The sequence below is a fragment of the Coregonus lavaretus genome (assembly GCF_964263955.1).
Source record: "Coregonus lavaretus genome assembly, chromosome: 34".
Lineage (NCBI taxonomy): Eukaryota > Metazoa > Chordata > Actinopteri > Salmoniformes > Salmonidae > Coregonus > Coregonus lavaretus.
The window spans coordinates 18,118,653-18,139,734 of NC_140021.1; the positions used below are offsets into that span (position 1 = coordinate 18,118,653).

General features: G+C 43.0%; 1 protein-coding gene across 2 annotated transcripts in view; it reads left to right on the forward strand.

The window, feature by feature from the left end:
- The window catches only part of snx7 (sorting nexin 7), a 37,284-nt gene that overhangs the window by 12,651 nt on the left and 3,551 nt on the right, over positions 1-21,082 (forward strand). For both annotated transcript variants that reach the window (XM_084152045.1, XM_084152046.1), the window contains one exon: positions 1,875-2,027. In XM_084152045.1, the coding sequence (XP_084008171.1) occupies positions 1,875-2,027 (153 nt within the window). The remainder of the gene's footprint in view (positions 1-1,874; positions 2,028-21,082) is intronic.

Genomic DNA, 21,082 nt, shown 5'->3' on the forward strand with positions numbered 1-21,082 from the left:
TTTCGTTTTTATGTCAATGAAATGACAACACAAATGTATTAACATTGGAAGGCCTGATATGGGTGCTATCCAAGGAGGAAATCCTCTTAATTAGCCTTGCCTATGAATCAGTTAGTTTATAACGCTATGTTACATTTACTACTACTGTCCCTGCGTGGTGAGACGATTTAATGCTTCCATCAGACCAGAAATTATTTATCAGCAGTTTTCAGGGGCACAGTGGTCGTGTCCGAATAACCATACTAGCGTACTACATACTTAAACTACATACTACACTGAAAAATATAAATGCAAAATGCAACAATTTCAAAGATTTTACTGAGTTACAGTTCATATAAGGAAATCAGTTAATTGAAATAAATTAATTTGGCTCTAATCTATGTATTTCACATGACTGGGAATACAGATATGCATATGTTGGTCATAGATACCTTTTAAAAAAATTTTAGGGACATGGATCAGAAAACCTATCAGTATCTGGTGTGATCACCATTTGCCTCATGCAGCGCAAGACATCTCCTTCACATATAATTGATCAGGCTGTTGATTGTGGAATGTTGTCCCACTCCTCTTCAATGGCTGTGCGAAGTTGCTGGATATTGGCGGGAACTGGAACAGGCTGACGTACACATCGATCCAGAGCATCCCAAACAAGCTCAATGGTTGACATGTCTGGTGAGTATCGAGGCCATTGAAGAACTGGGACATTTTCAGCTTCCAGGAATTGTGTACAGATTCTTGCGACATGGGGCTATGCATTATCATGCTGAAACATGAGGTGATTGCGGCGGATTAATGGCATGTCAATGGGCCTCAGGATCTCGTCACAGTATCTCTGTGCATTCAAATCACCATCGATAAAATGCAATTGTGTTTGTTGGTCGCAAACCCACAGTTTCATCAGGTGTCTGGGTAGCTGGTCTCAGACGATCCTGCAGATGAAGAAGCCGGATGTGGAGAGATTAATCCGTGAAGAGCACACTTCTCCAGCGTGCCGGTGGCCATCGTAGGTGAGCATTTGCCCACTGAAATCGGTTATGATGCAAAACTGCAGTCAGGTCAAGACCTGATGAGCACGCAGATGAGCTTCCCTGAGACGTTTTCTGACAGTTTGCAGAAATGTTTTGGTTGTGCAAACCCACAGTTTCATCAGCTGTCCGGGTGGCTGGTCTCAGACGATTCCGCAGGTGAAGAAGCTGGATGTGGAGGTCCTGGGTTGGCGTGGTTACACGTGAGGCCGGTTGGATGTACTTCCAAATTCTCTAAAATGACGTTGGGAGGCGGCTTATGGTGGAGAAATGAACATTCAATTCTCTGGCAACAGCTCTGGTAAACATTCCTGTAGTCAGCATGCCAATTGCACGCTCCCTCAAAACATGATCTGTGGCGTTGACAGAACTGCATGATCATTACACAGGTGCACCTTGTGCTGGGGACAAAAGGCTGCTAAAATGTGCAGTTCTGTCACACAACACAATGCTACAGATGCCTCAAGTTTTGAGGGAGCGTTCAATTGGCATGCAGACTGCAGGAATGGCCACCAGAGCTGTTGCCAGAATACTTTATTTCAATTGACTTATTTCCTTATGTACCGTAACTCAATAAAATCTTCTGAAGTTGTTGCATGTTGTGTTTTTTATTTTTGTTCAGTATATTTAGGACTTAAGTATGGATATTCGGACATGGCCACTGTCTTAAATAAAACTGGCCCCATCACGTGATTTCTTTGTGTGAAGGTCTTCTTGCTTTAAGTGTTCTGTATGTCCAGGTTGTTGTGGTTGATGTGAAGGGATATTGCACTGTAATATGTAATGTTGGTAAGAGGAGGCGGATGATGATGATGATGATGATGGTTGTGTGTGTGTGTGTGTTAGCTGAAGGAGGAGATTGATAAACTGGAGGACCGTGTGGAATGGGCCAACAATGCACTGAAGGGTGACTGGGGCCGATGGCAGAGGAGCATGAGAGGAGACCTCAAATCAGCCTTTCTCTCCACCGCAGAGAAGAACGTAGACTACTACGAGAAGGTGAGATACTCTGACTGGTTAGCGGGATGGATGGAGGGAGGGAAATTTGGATAGAGACACTATTGATATGGGAGATAGTTGGAGACTGGAGTCAAATAAGAAAGAGAAGCATGTGGGTGGGGGTGGGGCGCAGAGTGGGAGTTGGAGGCAATGGAAGAGAATAAGAAAATATTAAATTAGAGAGCCAGAAAAGCACTTGGAGAGAATGTGAGAGAGACTATATAAATTGTGTCAGGGAGAGAACTCCCGAGAACCAAAACTAAAATGGTTATAGTGGTAATTTACGATGTCATCTTTTATAGTTTTGGGATGGATTATAACCGTAAGTCCTTCAATGCAATTTGGGCAGAAATATGGTTGTCTGTGCTGTGTATTTCTAGTCACTGTCTGGACAACTGCCAGTAGAGGGGGTAGTACTTCATCTTTATTCATACTCACAAATTACTGTCAGTTCATAGAGGTTGTCAATGCAGATAATTGCAGTATAAATTGATGCTTCATCTTATGGATACCTTAAATACACTGCTCAAAAAAATAAAGGGAACACTTAAACAACACAATGTAACTCCAAGTCAATCACACTTCTGTGAAATCAAACCACTGTCCACTTAGGAAGCAACACTGATTGACAATAAATTTCACATGCTGTTGTGCAAATGGAATAGACAACAATAAATGACTGGTTTTGCAGGTGGTGACCACAGACCACTTCTCAGTTCCTATGCTTCCTGGCTGATGTTTTGGTCACTTTTGAATGCTGGCGGTGCTTTCACTCTAGTGGTAGCATGAGACGGAGTCTACAACCCACACAAGTGGCTCAGGTAGTGCAGCTCATCCAGGATGGCACATCAATGCGAGCTGTGGCAAGAAGGTTTGCTGTGTCTGACAGTGTAGTGTCCAGAGCATGGAGGCGCTACCAGGAAACAGGCCAGTACATCAGGAGACGTGGAGGAGGCCGTAGGAGGGCAGCAACCCAGCAGCAGGACTGCTACCTCCGCCTTTGTGCAAGGAGGAGCAGGAAGAGCACTGCCAGAGCCCTGCAAAATGACCTCTAGCAGGCCACATATGTGCATGTGTCTGCTCAAACGGTCAGAAACAGACTCCATGAGGGTGGTATGAGGGCCCGACGTCCACAGGTGGGGGTTGGACGTTTGGCATTTGCCAGAGAACACCAAGATTGGCAAATTCGCCACTGGCGCCCTGTGCTCTTCACAGATGAAAGCAGGTTCACACTGAGCACGTGACAGAGTCTGGAGACGCCGTGGAGAACGTTCTGCTGCCTGCAACATCCTCCAGCATGACTGGTTTGGCGGTGGGTCAGTCATGGTGTGGGGTGGCATTTCTTTGGGGGGCCGCACAGCCCTCCATGTGCTCGCCAGAGGTAGCCTGACTGCCATTAGGTACAGAGATGAGATCCTCAGACCCCTTGTGAGACCATATGCTGGTGCGGTTGGCCCTGGGTTCCTCCTAATGCAAGACAATGCTAGACCTCATGTGGCTGGAGTGTGTCAGCAGTTCCTGCAAGAGGAAGGCATTGATGCTACGGACTGGCCTGCCCGTTCCCCAGACCTGAATCCAATTGAGCACATCTGGGACATCATGTCTCGCTCCATCCACCAACGCCACATTGCACCACAGACTGTCCAGGAGTTGGCGGATGCTTTAGTCCAGGTCTGGGAGGAGATCCCTCAGGAGACCATTCGCCACCTCATCAGGAGCATGCCCAGGCGTTGTAGGGAGGTCATACAGGCAAGTGGAGGCCACACACACTACTGAGCCTCATTTTGACTTGTTTTAAGGACATTACATCAAAGTTGGATCAGTCTGTAGTGTGGTTTTCCACTTTAATTTTGAGGGTGACTCCAAAAAATGAGCATGGCCTTATTTCTATTAAAACATATTGGATGACTGTCATTCATATTTCATTCACCCAGCTCTATGTAACATTGATAGGTTTAGGCTACTACGTGATATAAAAAATGTCCTGATACCCATCATGAGGTTGCTACAACCTAGCCTGTAAATGAAAGTTTACAACGTAGGTGCGCAGGTCGAGAGAAATCTGAGTAATCAAGGTGACAGACATTGACAAATTCAATACCGCCTTGCACAATCTTGCCTGCATCTAATTTAGCTGATCTCGAGTGTAATTATTAGTCCAACAGTTGCAAATTAGAGTTTCAAGTGGACAAATTCAGGTATGTTTATCCCAGTTTTGTTCCGTTTGCTTCCGTTTTAAGAAATGTTTTTCAACAGAATCGGCGGAATGAATTCACCCCTAATAACACGCAAACACAGTTCACTTTCATAGCAGCCACATACGAACAGCATGATCCCTTCTACAATGATTTTTGTTGTTGTTGATGCGACACGATTTGGGCGTCCGCATGGTCCTAAAGCACACCGCTGCCTCGTTTTATATCACATTCCAATGATAAAACTGGGGGGGACAAAAATGCAATTTCAGAATGTGGGGGGTATATGTCCCCCGTCCCCAGTGAAAGTTGCACCCCTGATTATTACCCTGCAAGAAAGGAGTCTTGTCTAGACAAGCCTGTCAAGATCCATATCCGATAAGCCCATCGCTCATATGTTTTCTTGTATGGCCTGAAGTTCGCATCATTGTTTAATGCAATAACATAGTGTGGGGGGAAAAACACTTCCATTATGGGATACTTTGAGACAGAGCAGACGATTTAAGTCCTCAGCTGGTTATAATACATACAGTTGAAGTCGGAAGTTTACATACACTTTCTTGTTAACAAACTATAGTTTTGGCAAGTCGGTTAGGACATCTACTTTGTGCATGACACAAGTAATTTTTCCAACAGTTGTTTACAGACAGATTATTTCACTTATAATTCACTGTATCACAATTCCAGTGGGTCAGAAGTTTACATACACTAAGTTGACTGTGCCTTTTAAACAGCTTGTAAAATTCCAGAAAATTATGTCATGGCTTTAGAAGCTTCTGATAGGCTAATTGACATAATTTGAGTCAATTGGAGGTGTACCTGTGGATGTATTTCAAGGCCTACCTTCAAACTCAGTGCCTCTTTGCTTGACATCATGGGAAAATCAAAAGAAATCAGCCAAGACCTCAGAAAAGAAAATGTAGACCTCCACAAGTCTGGTTCATCCTTGGGAGCAATTTCCAAACGCCTGAAGGTACCACGTTCATCTGTACAAACAATAGTACGCAAGTATAAACACCATGGGACCACGCAGTGTGAAGATGCTGGAGGAAACGGGTACAAAAGTATCTATATCCACAGTAAAACGAGTCCTATATCGACAACCTGAAAGGCCGCTCAGCAAGGAAGAAGCCACTGCTCCAAAACCGCCATAAAAAAGCTAGACTACGGTTTGCAACTGCACATGGGGACAAAGATTGTACTTGTTGGAGAAATGTCCTCTGGTCTGATGAAACAAAAATAGAACTGTTTGGCCATAATGACCATTTATGCTTGGAGGAAAAAGGGGGAGCGCTTGCAAGCCGAAGAACACCATCCCAACCGTGAAGCACGGGGGTGGCAGCATCATGTTGTGGGGGTGCTTTGCTGCAGGAGGGACTGGTGCACTTCACAAAATAGATTGCATTATGAGGAAGGGAAATTATGTGGATATATTGAAGCAACATCTCAAGACATCAGTCAGGAAGTTGAAGCTTGGTCGCAAACGGGTCTTCCAAATGGACAATGACCCCAAGTATACTTCCAAAGTTGTGGCAAAATGGCTTAAGGACAACAAAGCCAAGGTATTGGAGTGGCCATCACAAAGCCCTGACCTCAATCCTATAGAAAATTTGTGGGCAGAACTGAAAAAGTGTGTGCGCGCAAGGAGACCTACAAACCTGACTCAGTTACACCAGCTCTGTCAGGAGGAATGCGCCAAAATTCACCCAACTTATTGTGGGAAGCTTGTGGAAGGCTACACAAAACGTTTGACCCAAGTTAAACAATTTAAAGGCAATGCTACCAAATACTAATTGAGTGTATGTAAACTTCTGACCCACTGGGAATGTGATGAAAGAAATAAAAGCTGAAATAAATCATTCTTTCTACTATTATTCTGACATTTCACATTCTTAAAATAAAGTGGTGATCCTAACTGACCTAAGACAGGGAATTTTTACTAGGATTAAACGTGAGGAATTGTGATAAACTGAGTTTAAATGTATTTGGCTAAGGTGTATGTAAACTTCCGACTTCAACTGTAAATGTATCTTTAAACAGTGCAATGGGTTTGTTGTGTAGCAGAAACGGAGGTAATTTGTCTTGACTGGTTCTCGCTGGTGAATTGGTGCACCAAGTAAAGACTCCACCTGCGTCCCAAATGGCACCCTATTCCACTTATAGTGCACTACTTTTGACTAGGATCCATAGGGCTCTGATCAAAAGTAGTGCACTATATAGAGAATACGGTGCCATTTGGGACGCATCCTTTGTCAGGGATTGAAGTGGTGGGACTTTGAATAAATTGGAAACAGCATATCCTGAGGCCGCATTCGTTGTAGCTGGGGATTTTAACAAAGGAAATGTAAGAAATTCTCCCGAATTTCCACCAACACATCTTGCCCCACTCATGGGAGAAATCATTTACATCGGAACATTGTTATTCTCCATTCCGAGACCGATTTAAAAGAGGACTGGTTGATTCAAGTAGGAAAATGTGTTCCAACAACGAGCTGCAGTTTTTGAATAATGGTGTCCGTCTATTGTTTTTTGCTGAATGAATGAATGAATTACATGTTATTTTTGTGTCAAATCGCAAGTTGGCAACCCATCCCTTACGGGATTAATTGACACATTAACAAACATTTTAAATAATTCAGTAATAATTATTCCGGTGTTCTGTGCAGTGCACATCGCATAAAGGGTGAAAAATAAATCAATACATAATAGTAAATACGTTTATCCAAGCAATAATTATAACCCTAGAGCTGTCAAAATAATAAAAATACGTAGATAAATGAACCCAGTCTGGCACTAAGAGAAGGTTCAAGTGTGAGACAAGCCTACACACAGTCTATATACAGTGGGGGGAAAAAAGGATTTAGTCAGACACCAATTGTGCAAGTTCTCCCACTTAAAAAGATGAGAGGCCTGTAATTTTCATCATAGGTACACGTCAACTATGACAGACAAATTGAGAATTTTTTTCTCCAGAAAATCACATTGTAGGATTTTTTATGAATTTATTTGCAAATTATGGTGGAAAATAAGTATTTGGTCAATAACAAACAAGCAAGATTTCTGTCTCTCACAGACCTGTAACTTCTTCTTTAAGAGGCTCCTCTGTCCTCCACTCGTTACCTGTATTAATGGCACCTGTTTGAACTTGTTATCAGTATAAAAGACACCTGTCCACAACCTCACACAGTCACACTCCAAACTCCACTATGGCCAAGACCAAAGAGCTGTCAAAGGACACCAGAAACAAAATTGTAGACCTGCACCAGGCTGGGAAGACTGAATCTGCAATAGGTAAGCAGCTTGGCAATTATTAGGAAATGGAAGACATACAAGACCACTGATAATCTCCCTCGATCTGGGGCTCCACGCAAGATCTCACCCCGTGGAGTCAACATGATCACAAGAACGGTGAGCAAAAATCCCAGAACCACACGGGGGGACCTAGTGAATGACCTGCAGAGAGCTGGGACCAAAGTAACAAAGCCTACCATCAGTAACACACTACGCCGCCAGGGACTCAAATCCTGCAGTGCGAGATGTCCCCCTGCTTAAGCCAGTACATGTCCAGGCCCGTCTGAAGTTTGCTAGAGTGCATTTGGATGATCCAGAAGAGGATTGGGAGAATGTCATATGGTTAGATTAAACCAAAATAGAACTTTTTGGTAAAAACTCAACTCGTCGTGTTTGGAGGACAAAGAATGCTGAGTTGTATCCAAAGAACACCATACCTACTGTGAAGCATGGGGGTGGAAACATCATGCTTTGGGGCTGTTTTTCTGCAAAGGGACCAGGACGACTGATCCGTGTAAAGGAAAGAATGAATGGGGCCATGTATCGTGTGATTTTGAGTGAAAACCTCCTTCCATCAGCAAGGGCATTGAAGATGAAACGTGGCTGGGTCTTTCAGCATGACAATGATCCCAAACACACTGCCCGGGCAACGAAGGAATGGCTTCGTAAGAAGCATTTCAAGGTCCTGGAGTGGCCTAGCCAGTCTCCAGAACTCAACCCCATAGAAAATCTTTGGAGGGAGTTGAAAGTCCGTGTTGCCCAGCGACAGCCCCAAAACATCACTGCTCTAGAGGAGATCTGCATGGAGGAATGGGCCAAAATACCAGCAACAGTGTGTGAAAACCTTGTGAAGACTTACAGAAAACGTTTGACCTGTGTCATTGCCAACAAAGGGTATCTAACCAAGTATTGAGAATCTTTTGTTATTGACCAAATACTTATTTTCCACCATAATTTGCAAATAAATTCATTAAAAATCCTACAATGTGATTTTCTGGATTTTTCTTTTCTCATTTTGTCTGTCATAGTTGACGTGTACCTATGATGAAAATTACAGGCCTCTCAACTTTTTAAGTGGGAGAACTTGCACAATTGGTGGCTGACTAAATACTTTTTTCCCCACTGTACTGTACACACATGCCATTTGCTATATATATATTTCTTATAATTTAATTATAGGTCGCCCATTTTCTTTTATTCCAGGCTTTATCTTAAAATTCCGCGAACGGAAATACACAATGGACAAAAAAACGATTTCAGTTTCTCCTCATGGCTCAGCCACATAATGCCAGGTTATATCTGGTGGGCTTTCTGGAATAAGGACAAGCATATAATGTGGTAGAAAGGGCAATAGAGGATAAAATTAATTTATTTTTCGATTTATTTGAGGTCACAATAGTTACATAGTCTTTCCTCTTCCATTTCACCATTATACCAACCTGTTTTGATATGCAGGGATAATATCCCTGATCTTCCCTGTGCACTTAGCGATATCTTGCTTTTAGGTAGGTTATACATAATACACACTACATAGCTGAAAGTATGTGGACACCCTTTAAAAGCGAGGTCCATACAGAAATGGTTTGTTGATAGGTGTGGAAGAACTTGACTGGCCTGCACAGAGCCCTGACCTCAACCCCATTGAACACCTTCGGGATGAATTTGAATGCGAGCCTGGCCTAATCACCGAACATAAGTGCCCGACCTCACTAATGCTATTGTAGCTGACTGGAAGCAAATCCCCGCAGCAATGTTCCAACATCTAGTGGAAAGCCTTCCCAGAAGAGTGGATGCTGTTATAGCAGCAAAGGAGGGACCAACTCCATATTAATGCCCATGATTTTGGAATTAAATGTTTGAGCAGGTATCCACATACTTTTGGCCATGTAGTGTATCGCTCGCACACATTCACCCTTAATCAAAAGGTTTTGAATTTGGGTTTATGATTAATCTCCTCCACCAATTTATTTTCATATTTTGTCTGTTTTTTAATAGCGCCTATGTCTCCCTTAATTTGGTTTTCGTTCAATTGTTCAGTCACTGTTGGAAAAGGTCAGACATTTCTGTGGCCCAGGCCCTTATGGAGAGATCCCATTAAAAACTTTGCTGACTGTTCTGCCAATTGGCATATCCAACAGTCTATTCCAAAGTCTCACCATACACGCCTTCCATCTCACCTCACAGGGTTCCCAGTCCATGTCCCCAGTTATTACCAGTATAGGTGCAAACTTGTTGATACCTAAAAAATAACGTACTGCTCTGTTATGGATGTGTTTGTTTCTTAGATACATCTTAGCACCCCACACTCCTGCTGAGAAGTCCAGAACAGGACACGCATGTCTGATACAGTTTGGAATACGTGGCATAACCAATATCTTTGTGTGTTTTGGTTTTGCACCAATTGACTGTACATAAAACAGAGGCAGTGGTAAGGCGTCTCCTTGTTTTACACCTCAAGGTGTGAGAAACCAATCTGTACCATATTCATTAACACGCTCACAGGCAGTTGGTGCTTTGTGGAGACTGGATTGCGTGATAACATTTCCTATTACAAAATCGAAGGTGTTCTGGAAATCAATGAAACATACAAAAGTAGGCTTATCTTCCTGTAATATATTTCTGACTATTGTGAAGATATGATCTATACAGGCTCTGGATTTACAAAAACCATTTTGTTCTTCCACCAGAATGTTTTGATCCTCCAAAAAGATTATTAGCCTACTGTTGAGGATGGATGACTAATTTTATAGACCGTACTTCGTAAACGTATGCCTCTACAGTCGTGGTCAAAAGTTTTGAGAATGACACAAGTATTGGTCTTCACAAAGTTTGCTGCTATGGTATACTGAAGTATAATTACAAGCATTCCATAAGTGTCAAAGGCTTTTATTGACAATTACATTAAGTTTATGCAGAGTCAATATTTGCAGTGTTGACCCTTCTTTTTCAAGACCTCTGTAATCCGCCCTGGCATGCTGTCAATTAACTTCTGGGCCACATCCTGACTGATGGCAGCCCATTCTTGCATAATCAATGCTTGGAGTTTGTCAGAATTTGTGGGTTTTTGTTTGTCCACCCGCCTCTTGAGGATTGACCACAAGTTCTCAATGGGATTTAGGTCTGGGGAGTTTCCTGGCCATGGACCCAAAATGTCAATGTTTTGTTCCCCGAGCCACTTAGTTATCACTTTTGCCTTATGGCAAGGTGCTCCATCATGCTGGAAAAGGCATTGTTCGTCACCAAACTGTTCTTGGATGGTTGGGAGAAGTTGCTCTCGGAGGATGTGTTGGTACCATTCTTTATTCATGGCTGTGTTCTTAGGCAAAATTGTGAGTGAGCCCACTCCCTTGGCTGAGAAGCAACCCCACACATGAATGGTCTTAGGATGCTTTACTGTTGTTTTTCCTGGAGAGAAGTGGCTTCCTCGCTGCCCTTCTTGACTCCAGGCCATCCTCAAATTCTTCGCCTCACTGTGCGTGCAGATGGGGCGGCAGGTAGCTTAGTGGTTAAGAGCGTTGTGCCAGTAACCGAAAGGTTGCTGGTTCTAATCCCTGAGCCGACTAGGTGAGAAATCTGTCGGTGCCCTTGAGCAAGGCACTTAACCCTTATTTCTCCTGTAAGTGGCTCTGGATAAGAGCATCTGCTAAATGACTAAAATGTAAAATGCACTCACACCTGCCTGCTGCCATTCCGGAGCAAGCTCTGCACTGGTGGTGCCCCAATCCCGCAGCTGAATCAACTTTAGGAGACGGTCCTGGCGTTTGCTGGACTTTCTTGGGCACCCTGAAGCCTTCTTCACAATTGAACCTCTCTCCTTGAAGTTCCTGATGATCCGATAAATGGTTGATTTAGGTGCAATCTTACTAGCAGCAATATCCTTGCCTGTGAAGCCCTTTTTGTGCAAAGCAATGATGACGGCACGCGTATCCTTGCAGGTAACCATGGTTAACAGAGGAAGAACAATGATTTCAAGCACCACCCTCCTTTTAAAGCTTCCAGTCTGTTATTCTAACTCAATCAGCATGACAGTGATCTCCAGCCTTGTCCTCGTCAACACTCTCACCTGTGTTAACGAGAGAATCACTGACATGATGTCAGCTGGTCCTTTTGTGGCAGGGCTGAAATGCAGTGGAAATGTTTTTGGGGGATTAAGTTCATTTTCATGGCAGAGTGTGACTTTGCAATTAATTGCAATTCATCTGATCACTCTTCATAACATTCTGGAGTATATGAAAATTGCCATCATAAAAACTGAGGCAGCAGACTTTGAAAATTAATATTTGTCATTCTCAACCTTTGACCACGACTGTACAGTTCAGTGGCATTTTTTAAAAAGATTTGGGAATGGGATTCATTATATACTTATACCAAGTGGATGACGGTATACTGTACTCAAAACAAATTTGTAGCGAATCTTGTAGAACTTCAGTTAATTTAGGTGATTTTAACACTTCATTACAGTAAATCAATGCCAAATGCTTTCCCATTTTTTGCAGCGTCAATCACCTTAGCTTCTGCCACAGACAGCACCTCATTTAGTTATAGGTTACATATACAGTTGAAGTCAGAAGTTTACATACACCTTAGCCAAATACATTTAAACTCAGTTTTTCTCAATTCCTGACATTTAATCCTAGTAAGAAGTCTTAGGTCAGTTAGGATCACCACTTTATTTTAAGAATGTGAAATATCAGAATAATAGTAGAAAGATTTATTTCAGCTTCTATTTCTTTCATCACATTCCCAGTGGGTCAGAAGTTTACATCCACTCAATTAGTATTTGGTAGCATTGCCTTTTAAATTGTTTAACTTGGGTCAAACGTTTCGGGTAGCCTTCCACAAGCTTCCCACAATAAGTTGGGTGAATTTTGGCCCATTCATCCTGACAGAGCTGGTGTAACTGAGTCAGGTTTGTAGGCCTCCTTGCACGCACACGCTTTTTCAGTTCTGCCCACACATTTTCTATAGGATTGAGGTCAGGGCTTTGTGATGACCACTGCAATACCTTGACTTTGTTGTCCTTAAGCCATTTTGCCACAACTTTGGAAGTATGCTTGGGGTCATTGTCCTTTTGGAAGACCCATTTGCAACCAAGCTTGAACTTCCTGACTTGTTTTGAGAGGTTGCTTCAATATATCCACATAATTTTCCTTCCTCATGATGCCATCTATTTTGTGAAGTGCACCAGTCCCTCCTGCCGCAAAGCACCCCCACAGCATGATACTGCCACCCCCGTACTTCACGGTTGGGATGATGTTCTTCGGCTTGCAAGCAACCCCCTTTTTCCTCCAAACATAACGATGGGCATTTTGGCCAAACAGTTCTATTTTTGTTACATCAGACCAGAGGACATTTCTCCAAAGAGTACGATCTTTGTCCCCATGTGCAGTTGCAAACCGTAGTCTGGCTTTTTTATGGCGGTTTTGGAGCAGTGGCTTCTTCCTTGCTGAGCGGCCTTTCAGGTTATGTCGATATATGACTCGTTTTACTGTGGATATAGATACTTTTGTACCTGTTTCCTCCAGCATCTTCACAAGGTTCTTTGCTGCTGTTCTGGGATAGATTTGCACTTTTCGCACCAAAGTACGTTAATCTCTAGGATACAGAACGCGTCTCCTTCCTCAGCGGTATGACGGCTGCGTGGTACCAAGGTGTTCACACTTGCATACTATTGGAAATTGCTCCCAAGGATGAGCCAGACTTGTGGAGGTCTACAATTTGTTTTGAGGTCTTGGCTGATTTCTTTTGATTTTCCCATGATGTCAAGCAAAGAGGCACTGAGTTTGAAGGTAAGCCTTGAAATACATCCATAGGTACACCTCCACAACCTAAGTGTATGTAAACTTCCGACTTCAGTGTGTGTGTTTATATATCGATAAGTCACTTATTAAATCATTCAATCATAGTCTCATTCTGAACGTCGCATACTCCTTGATATCTGCAAGAACCCTGTCCTTATGAGTCAGCAATACACAAATTGGCTTAATTATTTGAGTGTCCTATCCCACTTCGGTGAGACTCGGCTTGTCTTCGAGTGGAGTGTTCGTTAGAATAGATACTTCAGATGTACCAACGGTTGTCTGAGATGGGTTTGTCCTTCCCAACTCGTGTCTTTAGTAAGCGTTCTAGACTACTTTACTTGCCAGCTGCAGACTGGTAATTCTACGGTCTAGTAAGTTTCTTGTGTAGAGTTTGAGTTTCTCACCATTTCAAACGTGTGGACTAACGTCTCACGTTTCCTGGTCTTTGTGTCAACCATTTGTAACGTTCAGCTCCCGCTGCACTTCGGCTGGTCTTTTTGGTCAAACCATTTTAAGCCGTGTAGCCACAGCTCCACGCTTCTTGGTCTTTCTCATTCAAAGTTCTAACCATTCTAAACGTGCAGTCGCCACTCTCGTTTTCTAGTCTAAATGTACATTTCGTTACAAAGGCTTTTATCCTCGGGTAAAAAGGGGGCGTTCGATCATGCCGACCGAATGTCTGTGCTCACTTGGGCGTGGTTACTGACTGGGCAAAAGTTTATATAGAACAATTATCTCATTAGAAGAATAAAATCACATTGCAATCTTCACAAAAGTACTCTCATAGTTAATCATATAGTTGATCAACATTTAGATGTAAACTTGATAAATGGAACGTGTACACTTTCAGAGTTAGTTATTCCGTTATACCATCCTTAATGACATCACAAACTAATAAACAATATGACATGATTATTCTTTAGGTCCACACTGACCATTCCAAACATTTGGAGGTCAGGAATAATGTTCCAATGTCCACTTTTATTGACGTAAGAGTTTTTAGGCAGCAAAGAGTCTCTGGAACAAAGAAAATCTCAGTCTTCCCATTCTAGAGACCTATTTATGACCGGCTATTAAGTCATACAACTGGCCCAACTCCCCCTTCTCCTCTCCTGTGGTAGAGCTGGGGGTCTGGCTATCTGTCAGCCATTTGCCAAAAGTCTGGAACCTTTGATCCTCACCAAGGAGAGAGTCATGACACATTAAATGATCTGGCAACAGCTTTGGTGGACATTCCTGCGGTCAGCATGGTAATTGCATAATCACTCAACTTGAGACATCTGTGACATTGTGTTGTGTGACAAAACTGCACAATTTAGTGGCCTTTTATTGTCCCCAGCACAAGGTGCACTTGTGTAATGATCATGCTGTTTAATCAGCTTCTTGAAATACCACACCTGTCAGTTGGCTGGATTTTCTTGGCAAAGGAGAACAGCTCTCTACAGGGATGTAAACAAATTTGTGCACAAAATTTTAGATAAATAAGCTGTTTGTGTGTATGGAACATTTCTATGATCTTTTATTTCAGCTCATGAAAAATGGGACCAACACTTTACAGGTTGCGTTTATATTTTTGTTCAGTATGTGTCGGTCGGTCGGAATGCCTCCCTGTGCAACTGGATCCTAGATTTCCTGACGGCCCGACCTCAGGTGGTGAGGGTAGGCAACAACACCTCCGCCACACTGATCCTCAACACGGTCCTGTACTCCCTGTTCACCTATGACTACGACTCCAACTCAATCATCAAGTTTGCTGACCACACGAGAGTGGTAGGCCTGATTTACCAACATCGACGAGACAGCCGACAGAGGATGTCAGAGCCCTGGCGGAATGGTCTCACCACACCTTGGTGAAGGCGCAACAGCGCCTCTACAACCTGAGGCAGCTGAAGAAATTCGGCAAGAGCCCTAAGACCCTCATAAACCTCTACAGATGCACTATTGAGAGCATTCTGATTGACTGCATCACCGCCTGCTACGGAAACTGCACCTCCCTCAACCGCATGGCTCTCCAGAGGGTGGTGCGGTCAGCCCAACGTATCATCTGGGGCCCGCTACCTGCCCTCCAGGATATTTACAGCACTTACAGTCGTGGTCAAAAGTTTAGAGAGACAAATATTAATTTTCACAAAGTCTGCTGCCTCAGTTTTTATGATGGTAATTTGCATATACTCCAGAATGTTATGAAGAGTGATCAGATGAATTGCAATTAATTGCAAAGTCCCTCTTTGCCATGAAAAATGAATTTAATCACAAAAAAACATTTCCACTGCATTTCAGCCCTGCCACAAAAGGACCAGCTGCCATAATGTCAGTGATTCTCTCGTTAACACAGGTGAGAGTGTTGACGAGGACAAGGCTGGAGATCACTGTCATGTTGATTTGAGTTAGAATAACAGACTGGAAGCTTTAAAAGGAGGGTGGTGCTTGAAATCATTGTTCTTCCTCTGTTAACCATGGTTACCTGCAAGGAAACACGTGCCGTCATCATTGCTTTGCACAAAAAGGGCTTCACAGGCAAGGATATTGCTGCTAGTAAGATTGCACCTAAATCAACCATTTATCGGATCTTCAATGAGAGAGGTTCAATTGTTGTGAAGAAGGCTTCAGGGTGCCCAAGAAAGTCCAGCAAGCGCCAGGACCGTCTCCTAAAGTTGATTCAGCTGCGGGATCGGGACACCACCAGTGCAGAGCTTGCTCGGGAATGGCAGCAGGCAGGTGTGAGTGCATCTGCACGCACAATGAGGTGAAGACTTTTGGAGGATGGCCTGGTGTCAAGAAGGGCAGCGAGGAAGCCACTTCTCTCCAGGAAAAACATCAGGGACAGACTGATATTCTGCAAAAGGTACAGGGATTGGACTGCTGAGGACTGGGGTTAAGTCGTTTTCTCTGATGAATCCCCTTTCCGATTGTTTGGGACATCTGGAAAAAAGCTTGTCCAGAGAAGACAAGGTGAGCGCCACCATCAGTCCTGTGTCACTTCTCCCAACCATCCAAGAACAGTTTGGTGACGAACAATGCCTTTTCCAGCATGATGGAGCACCTTGCCATAAGGCAAAAGTGATAACTAAGTGGCTCTGGGAACAAAACATCGACATTTTGGGTCCATGGCCAGGAAACTCCCCAAACCTTAATCCCATTGAGAACTTGTGGTCGATCCTCAAAAGGCGGGTGGACAAACAAAAACCCACAAATTCTGACAAACTCCAAGCATTGATTATGCAAGAATGGGCTGCCATCAGTCAGGATGTGGCCCAGAAGTTAATTGACAGCATGCCAGGGTGGATTGCAGAGGTCTTGAAAAAGAAGGGTCAACACTGCAAATATTGACTCTTTGCACAAACTTAATGTAATTGTCAATAAAAGCCTTTGACACTTATGGAATGCTTGTAATTATACTTCAGTATACCATAGTAACAGCTGACAAAAGTATCTAAAAACACTGAAGCAGCAAACTTTGAAGACCAATACTTGTGTAATTCTCAAAACTTTTGACCACGACTGTAGTATCAAAAGAAGTCCAAGAAGATCATTAAGGACCTCAGTCACCCGAGCCATGGACTGTTTACTTGGCAACCGTCTAGCAGACAGTCAGTACAGATGCATCAGTGCCAAGACAGGGAGACTAAGAAACCGCTTCTATTTCCAGGCCATCAGACTGTTGGACAGACAATCACTAGCAGTCTACCAGGTGATGCTCACTCGCACAAAACGCCCAGAATGTTTTTTGTGTTATTACATACAGCTGGAAATAACTTTTTACAAGCATTTTGCTACACTCGCAATAACATCTGCTAAATTTGTATGCGACCAATACAATTAGATTAGAAACCTCATAGTCACAAACGCGCGCACACACACTCACAAATACTGTATTCCCGACATGGCTCATTCTAATATTTCTACTACTATACTTTGTATTTAGTTACACTGTTTATATACATCACATATTTTTTGATATACTCTCTTCTTGACATAGCTCACTAATACATCTGCTGCTGTACGTATCATTCTTAGTATATCTTGTGGAAATGATTTTCGGTGTACATAGTGCCTTCAGAAAGTATTCACACCCCTTGACTTTTTCTTACTGCCTGAATTTCAAATGGATTAAATTGAGATTTTGTCATTGGCTTACACACAATACCCCATAATTTCAAAATGAAATTATGTTTTTAGAAATGTTTAGAAATTAAAAATGAAAAGCTGAAATGTCTTGAGTCAAGTATTCAACTCCTTTTGTTATGGCAAGCTTAAATAAGTTCAGGAGTAAAAATGCGCTTAGGTTGCATGGAATCACTCTGTGCAATAATAGTGTTTAACATGATTTTTTTTTATGACTACCTCATCTCTGTACCCCACACATACAATTATCTGTAAGGTCCCTCAGTCGAGCAGTGATTTTCAAACACAGATTCAACAACTAAGACCAGGGAGGTTTTCCAATGCCTCGGAAAGAAGGGCACCTATTGGTAGATGGGTAAAATAAAAAAGCAGACATTGAATATCCCTTTGAGCATGGTGAATGTATTAATTACACTTTGGATGGTGTATCAATACACCCAGTCACTACAAAGATACAGGAGTCCTTCCTAACCACTCAGGGATTTCACCGTGAGGCCAATGGTGACTTTAAAACAGTTTGAGTTTAGTGTCTGTGATATGAGAACTGAGGATGGATCAACAACATTGTAGTTTCTCCAGAATACTAACCTAAATGACAGTGAACAGAAGGAAGCCTGTACAGAAACCTTTTTATTCCAAAACATGCATCCTGTTTGCAATAAGGCACTAAAGTAAAACTGCATAACATGTGGCAAATAAATTAACTTTATGTCCTGAATACAAAGTGTTATGTTTGGGGGAAAATCTAACACCACATTATTGTGTACCACTCTTCATATTTTCAAGCATGGTGGTGGCTGCATCGTTATGCTTTTCATCAGCAAGGACTAGGGAGTGTTTTTGGGATAAAAATAAACTGAGCTAAGCACAGGCAAAATCCTAGAGGAAAACCTGGTTGTCTTTCCAACAGACACTCGGAGACATTCACCTTTCAGCAGGACAATAACCTAAAACACAAGGCAAAATATACATAAGTTGCTTACCAAAACGACATTGAATGTTCCTGAGTGGCCTAGTTACAGTTTTGACTTAAATCTATGACAATACTTGAAAATGGCTGTCTAGCAATGATCAACAACCAACTTGACAGCGCTTGAATCGTTTTTAAAAGAATGTGCAAGTATTGTACAATCTAGGTGCGCAAAGCTCTTAGACTTACCCAGCAAGATTCACAGCTGTAACCGCTGACAAAGGTGACTCTAACATGAATTGACTCAGGGGTGTGAATACTTATGTAAATTAGATTTTTGTATGTAATTTTCAATACATTTGCAAACATTTCTAGAAACATATTTTCACTGTCATTATGGGGTATTGTGTGTAGATCAATTTAATCCATTTTGAATTCGGGCTATAACACAACAATATGTATGAATACTTTCTGCAGGCACCGTGTATAAATTGCATTTTGATTACTCTTAGTGCTATTTGGGTTAATTGGATTCGTCCCGACTATCTTGATCTCTTGTTTTTTTGTACTAATTTTACTTGTTACTTATTTGTGTACTTTACTGCATTCTTAAGAGCTAGGAACATAAGCATTTCTCTGCAGCCACTATAACATCTGCTAAGCTGTGTACGCAACCAATAAACTTTAATTAGATTTTATTCAGGTGTTGAAGGTGGCTGGATGATGAGTGTGCCGTGGGCTTTGTGAAAGATTTATGTAAGACCTTTAATAAGAGAAGAGTCTCGGAGGTCCACAATGGACACTGATAATCCAGAATGAGAGGTGTGAGGGGTGGCAGCAGTAAGCCTGGGAGGGAATGCTCTGTGCTCCCCATCTCCCTCTCATCACCACTCTACCGCATTCTTCACCCTGTGGTACCGTCAATGCAATAACCTGGCCCTACTGCCGAGACTGCAAAGGAGAGCAGGGATGGATGCGTGACCGTGAGAGAGCGGTAGATAAAGGGAGGAGTGAGATGGAGGAACTGGGTGAAGGAAGAGGGGATGAATGGAGGTTCAGACTGGGGAAGGGTGGGGAGAGATTGGGTTGTACTCTGTGGACACTGAGGTGTTTGCTATTCCTGAGATGGAATATTAACATCAATTATGAGCTTGGATAAATCTCAGGGTGCATGCTTGTCTGTGAATCATCAGTTTGCCTGGAGGGCATAGACCCATTTGCCATACTTTATTCCATACCTGTCACATTCCGTCTTATGACTGGAACCATACTGAGATACACAGAGCTGCAGAGCTAGGTCACACAGTTTGATCCTTAGAAAGGTGATGGTGGAGGTCATAGTTCAATTCTCCAACTATTACTGTACTGTAATATAGACATATTATTACTAGAATGTGAAAAGCCCCTCAGACCAGGGATTCTATTTCTATGACTGTAATCACCTTGTACCTTTTATTTCCAATCCAATGCCCTCTCAAATTGTGTATATAACCAGGATTCATTTTTTCCTACAGATATCGTGTTTATGCGTACACGCTGATGGAGAACCATGAATAGTTTAGATATGTATCTATTCTAATCGTAATGGTCCTTTGGTGTAATACACTGCTCAAAAAAATAAAGGGAACACTTAAACAATACATCCTAGATCTGAATGAATGAAATAATCTTATTAAATACTTTTTTCTTTACATAGTTGAATGTGCTGACAACAAAATCACACAAAAATGATCAATGGAAATCAAATTTATCAACCCATGGAGGTCTGGATTTGGAGTCACCCTCAAAATTAAAGTGGAAAACCACACTACAGGCTGATCCAACTTTGATGTAATGTCCTTAAAACAAGTCAAAATGAGGCTCAGTAGTGTGTGTGGCCTCCACGTGCCTGTATGACCTCCCTACAACGCCTGGGCATGCTCCTGATGAGATGGTGGATGGTCTCCTGAGGGATCTCCTCCCAGACCTGGACTAAAGCATCCGCCAACTCCTGGACAGTCTGTGGTGCAACGTGGCGTTGGTGGATGGAGCGAGACATGATGTCCCAGATGTGCTCAATTGGATTCAGGTCTGGGGAACGGGCGGGCCAGTCCATAGCATAAATGCCTTCCTCTTGCAGGAACTGCTGACACACTCCAGCCACATGAGGTCTAGCATTGTCTTGCGTTAGGAGGAACCCAGGGCCAACCGCACCAGCATATGGTCTCACAAGGGGTCTGAGGATCTCATCTCTGTACCTAATGGCAGTCGGGCTACCTCTGGCGAGCACATGGAGGGCTGTGCGGCCCCCCAAATAAATGCCACCCCACACCATGACTGACCCACCGCCAAACCGGTCATGCTAGAGGATGTTGCAGGCAGCAGAACGTTCTCCACGGCGTCTCCAGACTCTGTCACGTCTGTCACATGTGCTCAGTGTGAACCTGCTTTCATCTGTGAAGAGCACAGGGCGCCAGTGGCGAATTTGCCAATCTTTGTGTTCTCTGGCAAATGCCAAATGTCCTGCACGGTGTTGGGCTGTAAGCACAACCCCCACCTGTGGACGTCGGGCCCTCATACCACCCTCATGGAGTCTGTTTCTGACCGTTTGAGCAGACACATGCACATTTGTGGCCTGCTGGAGGTCATTTTGCAGGGCTCTGGCAGTGCTCCTCCTTGCACAAAGGCGGAGGTAGCGGTCCTGCTGCTGGGTTGTTGCCCTCCTACGGCCTCCTCCACGTCTCCTGATGTACT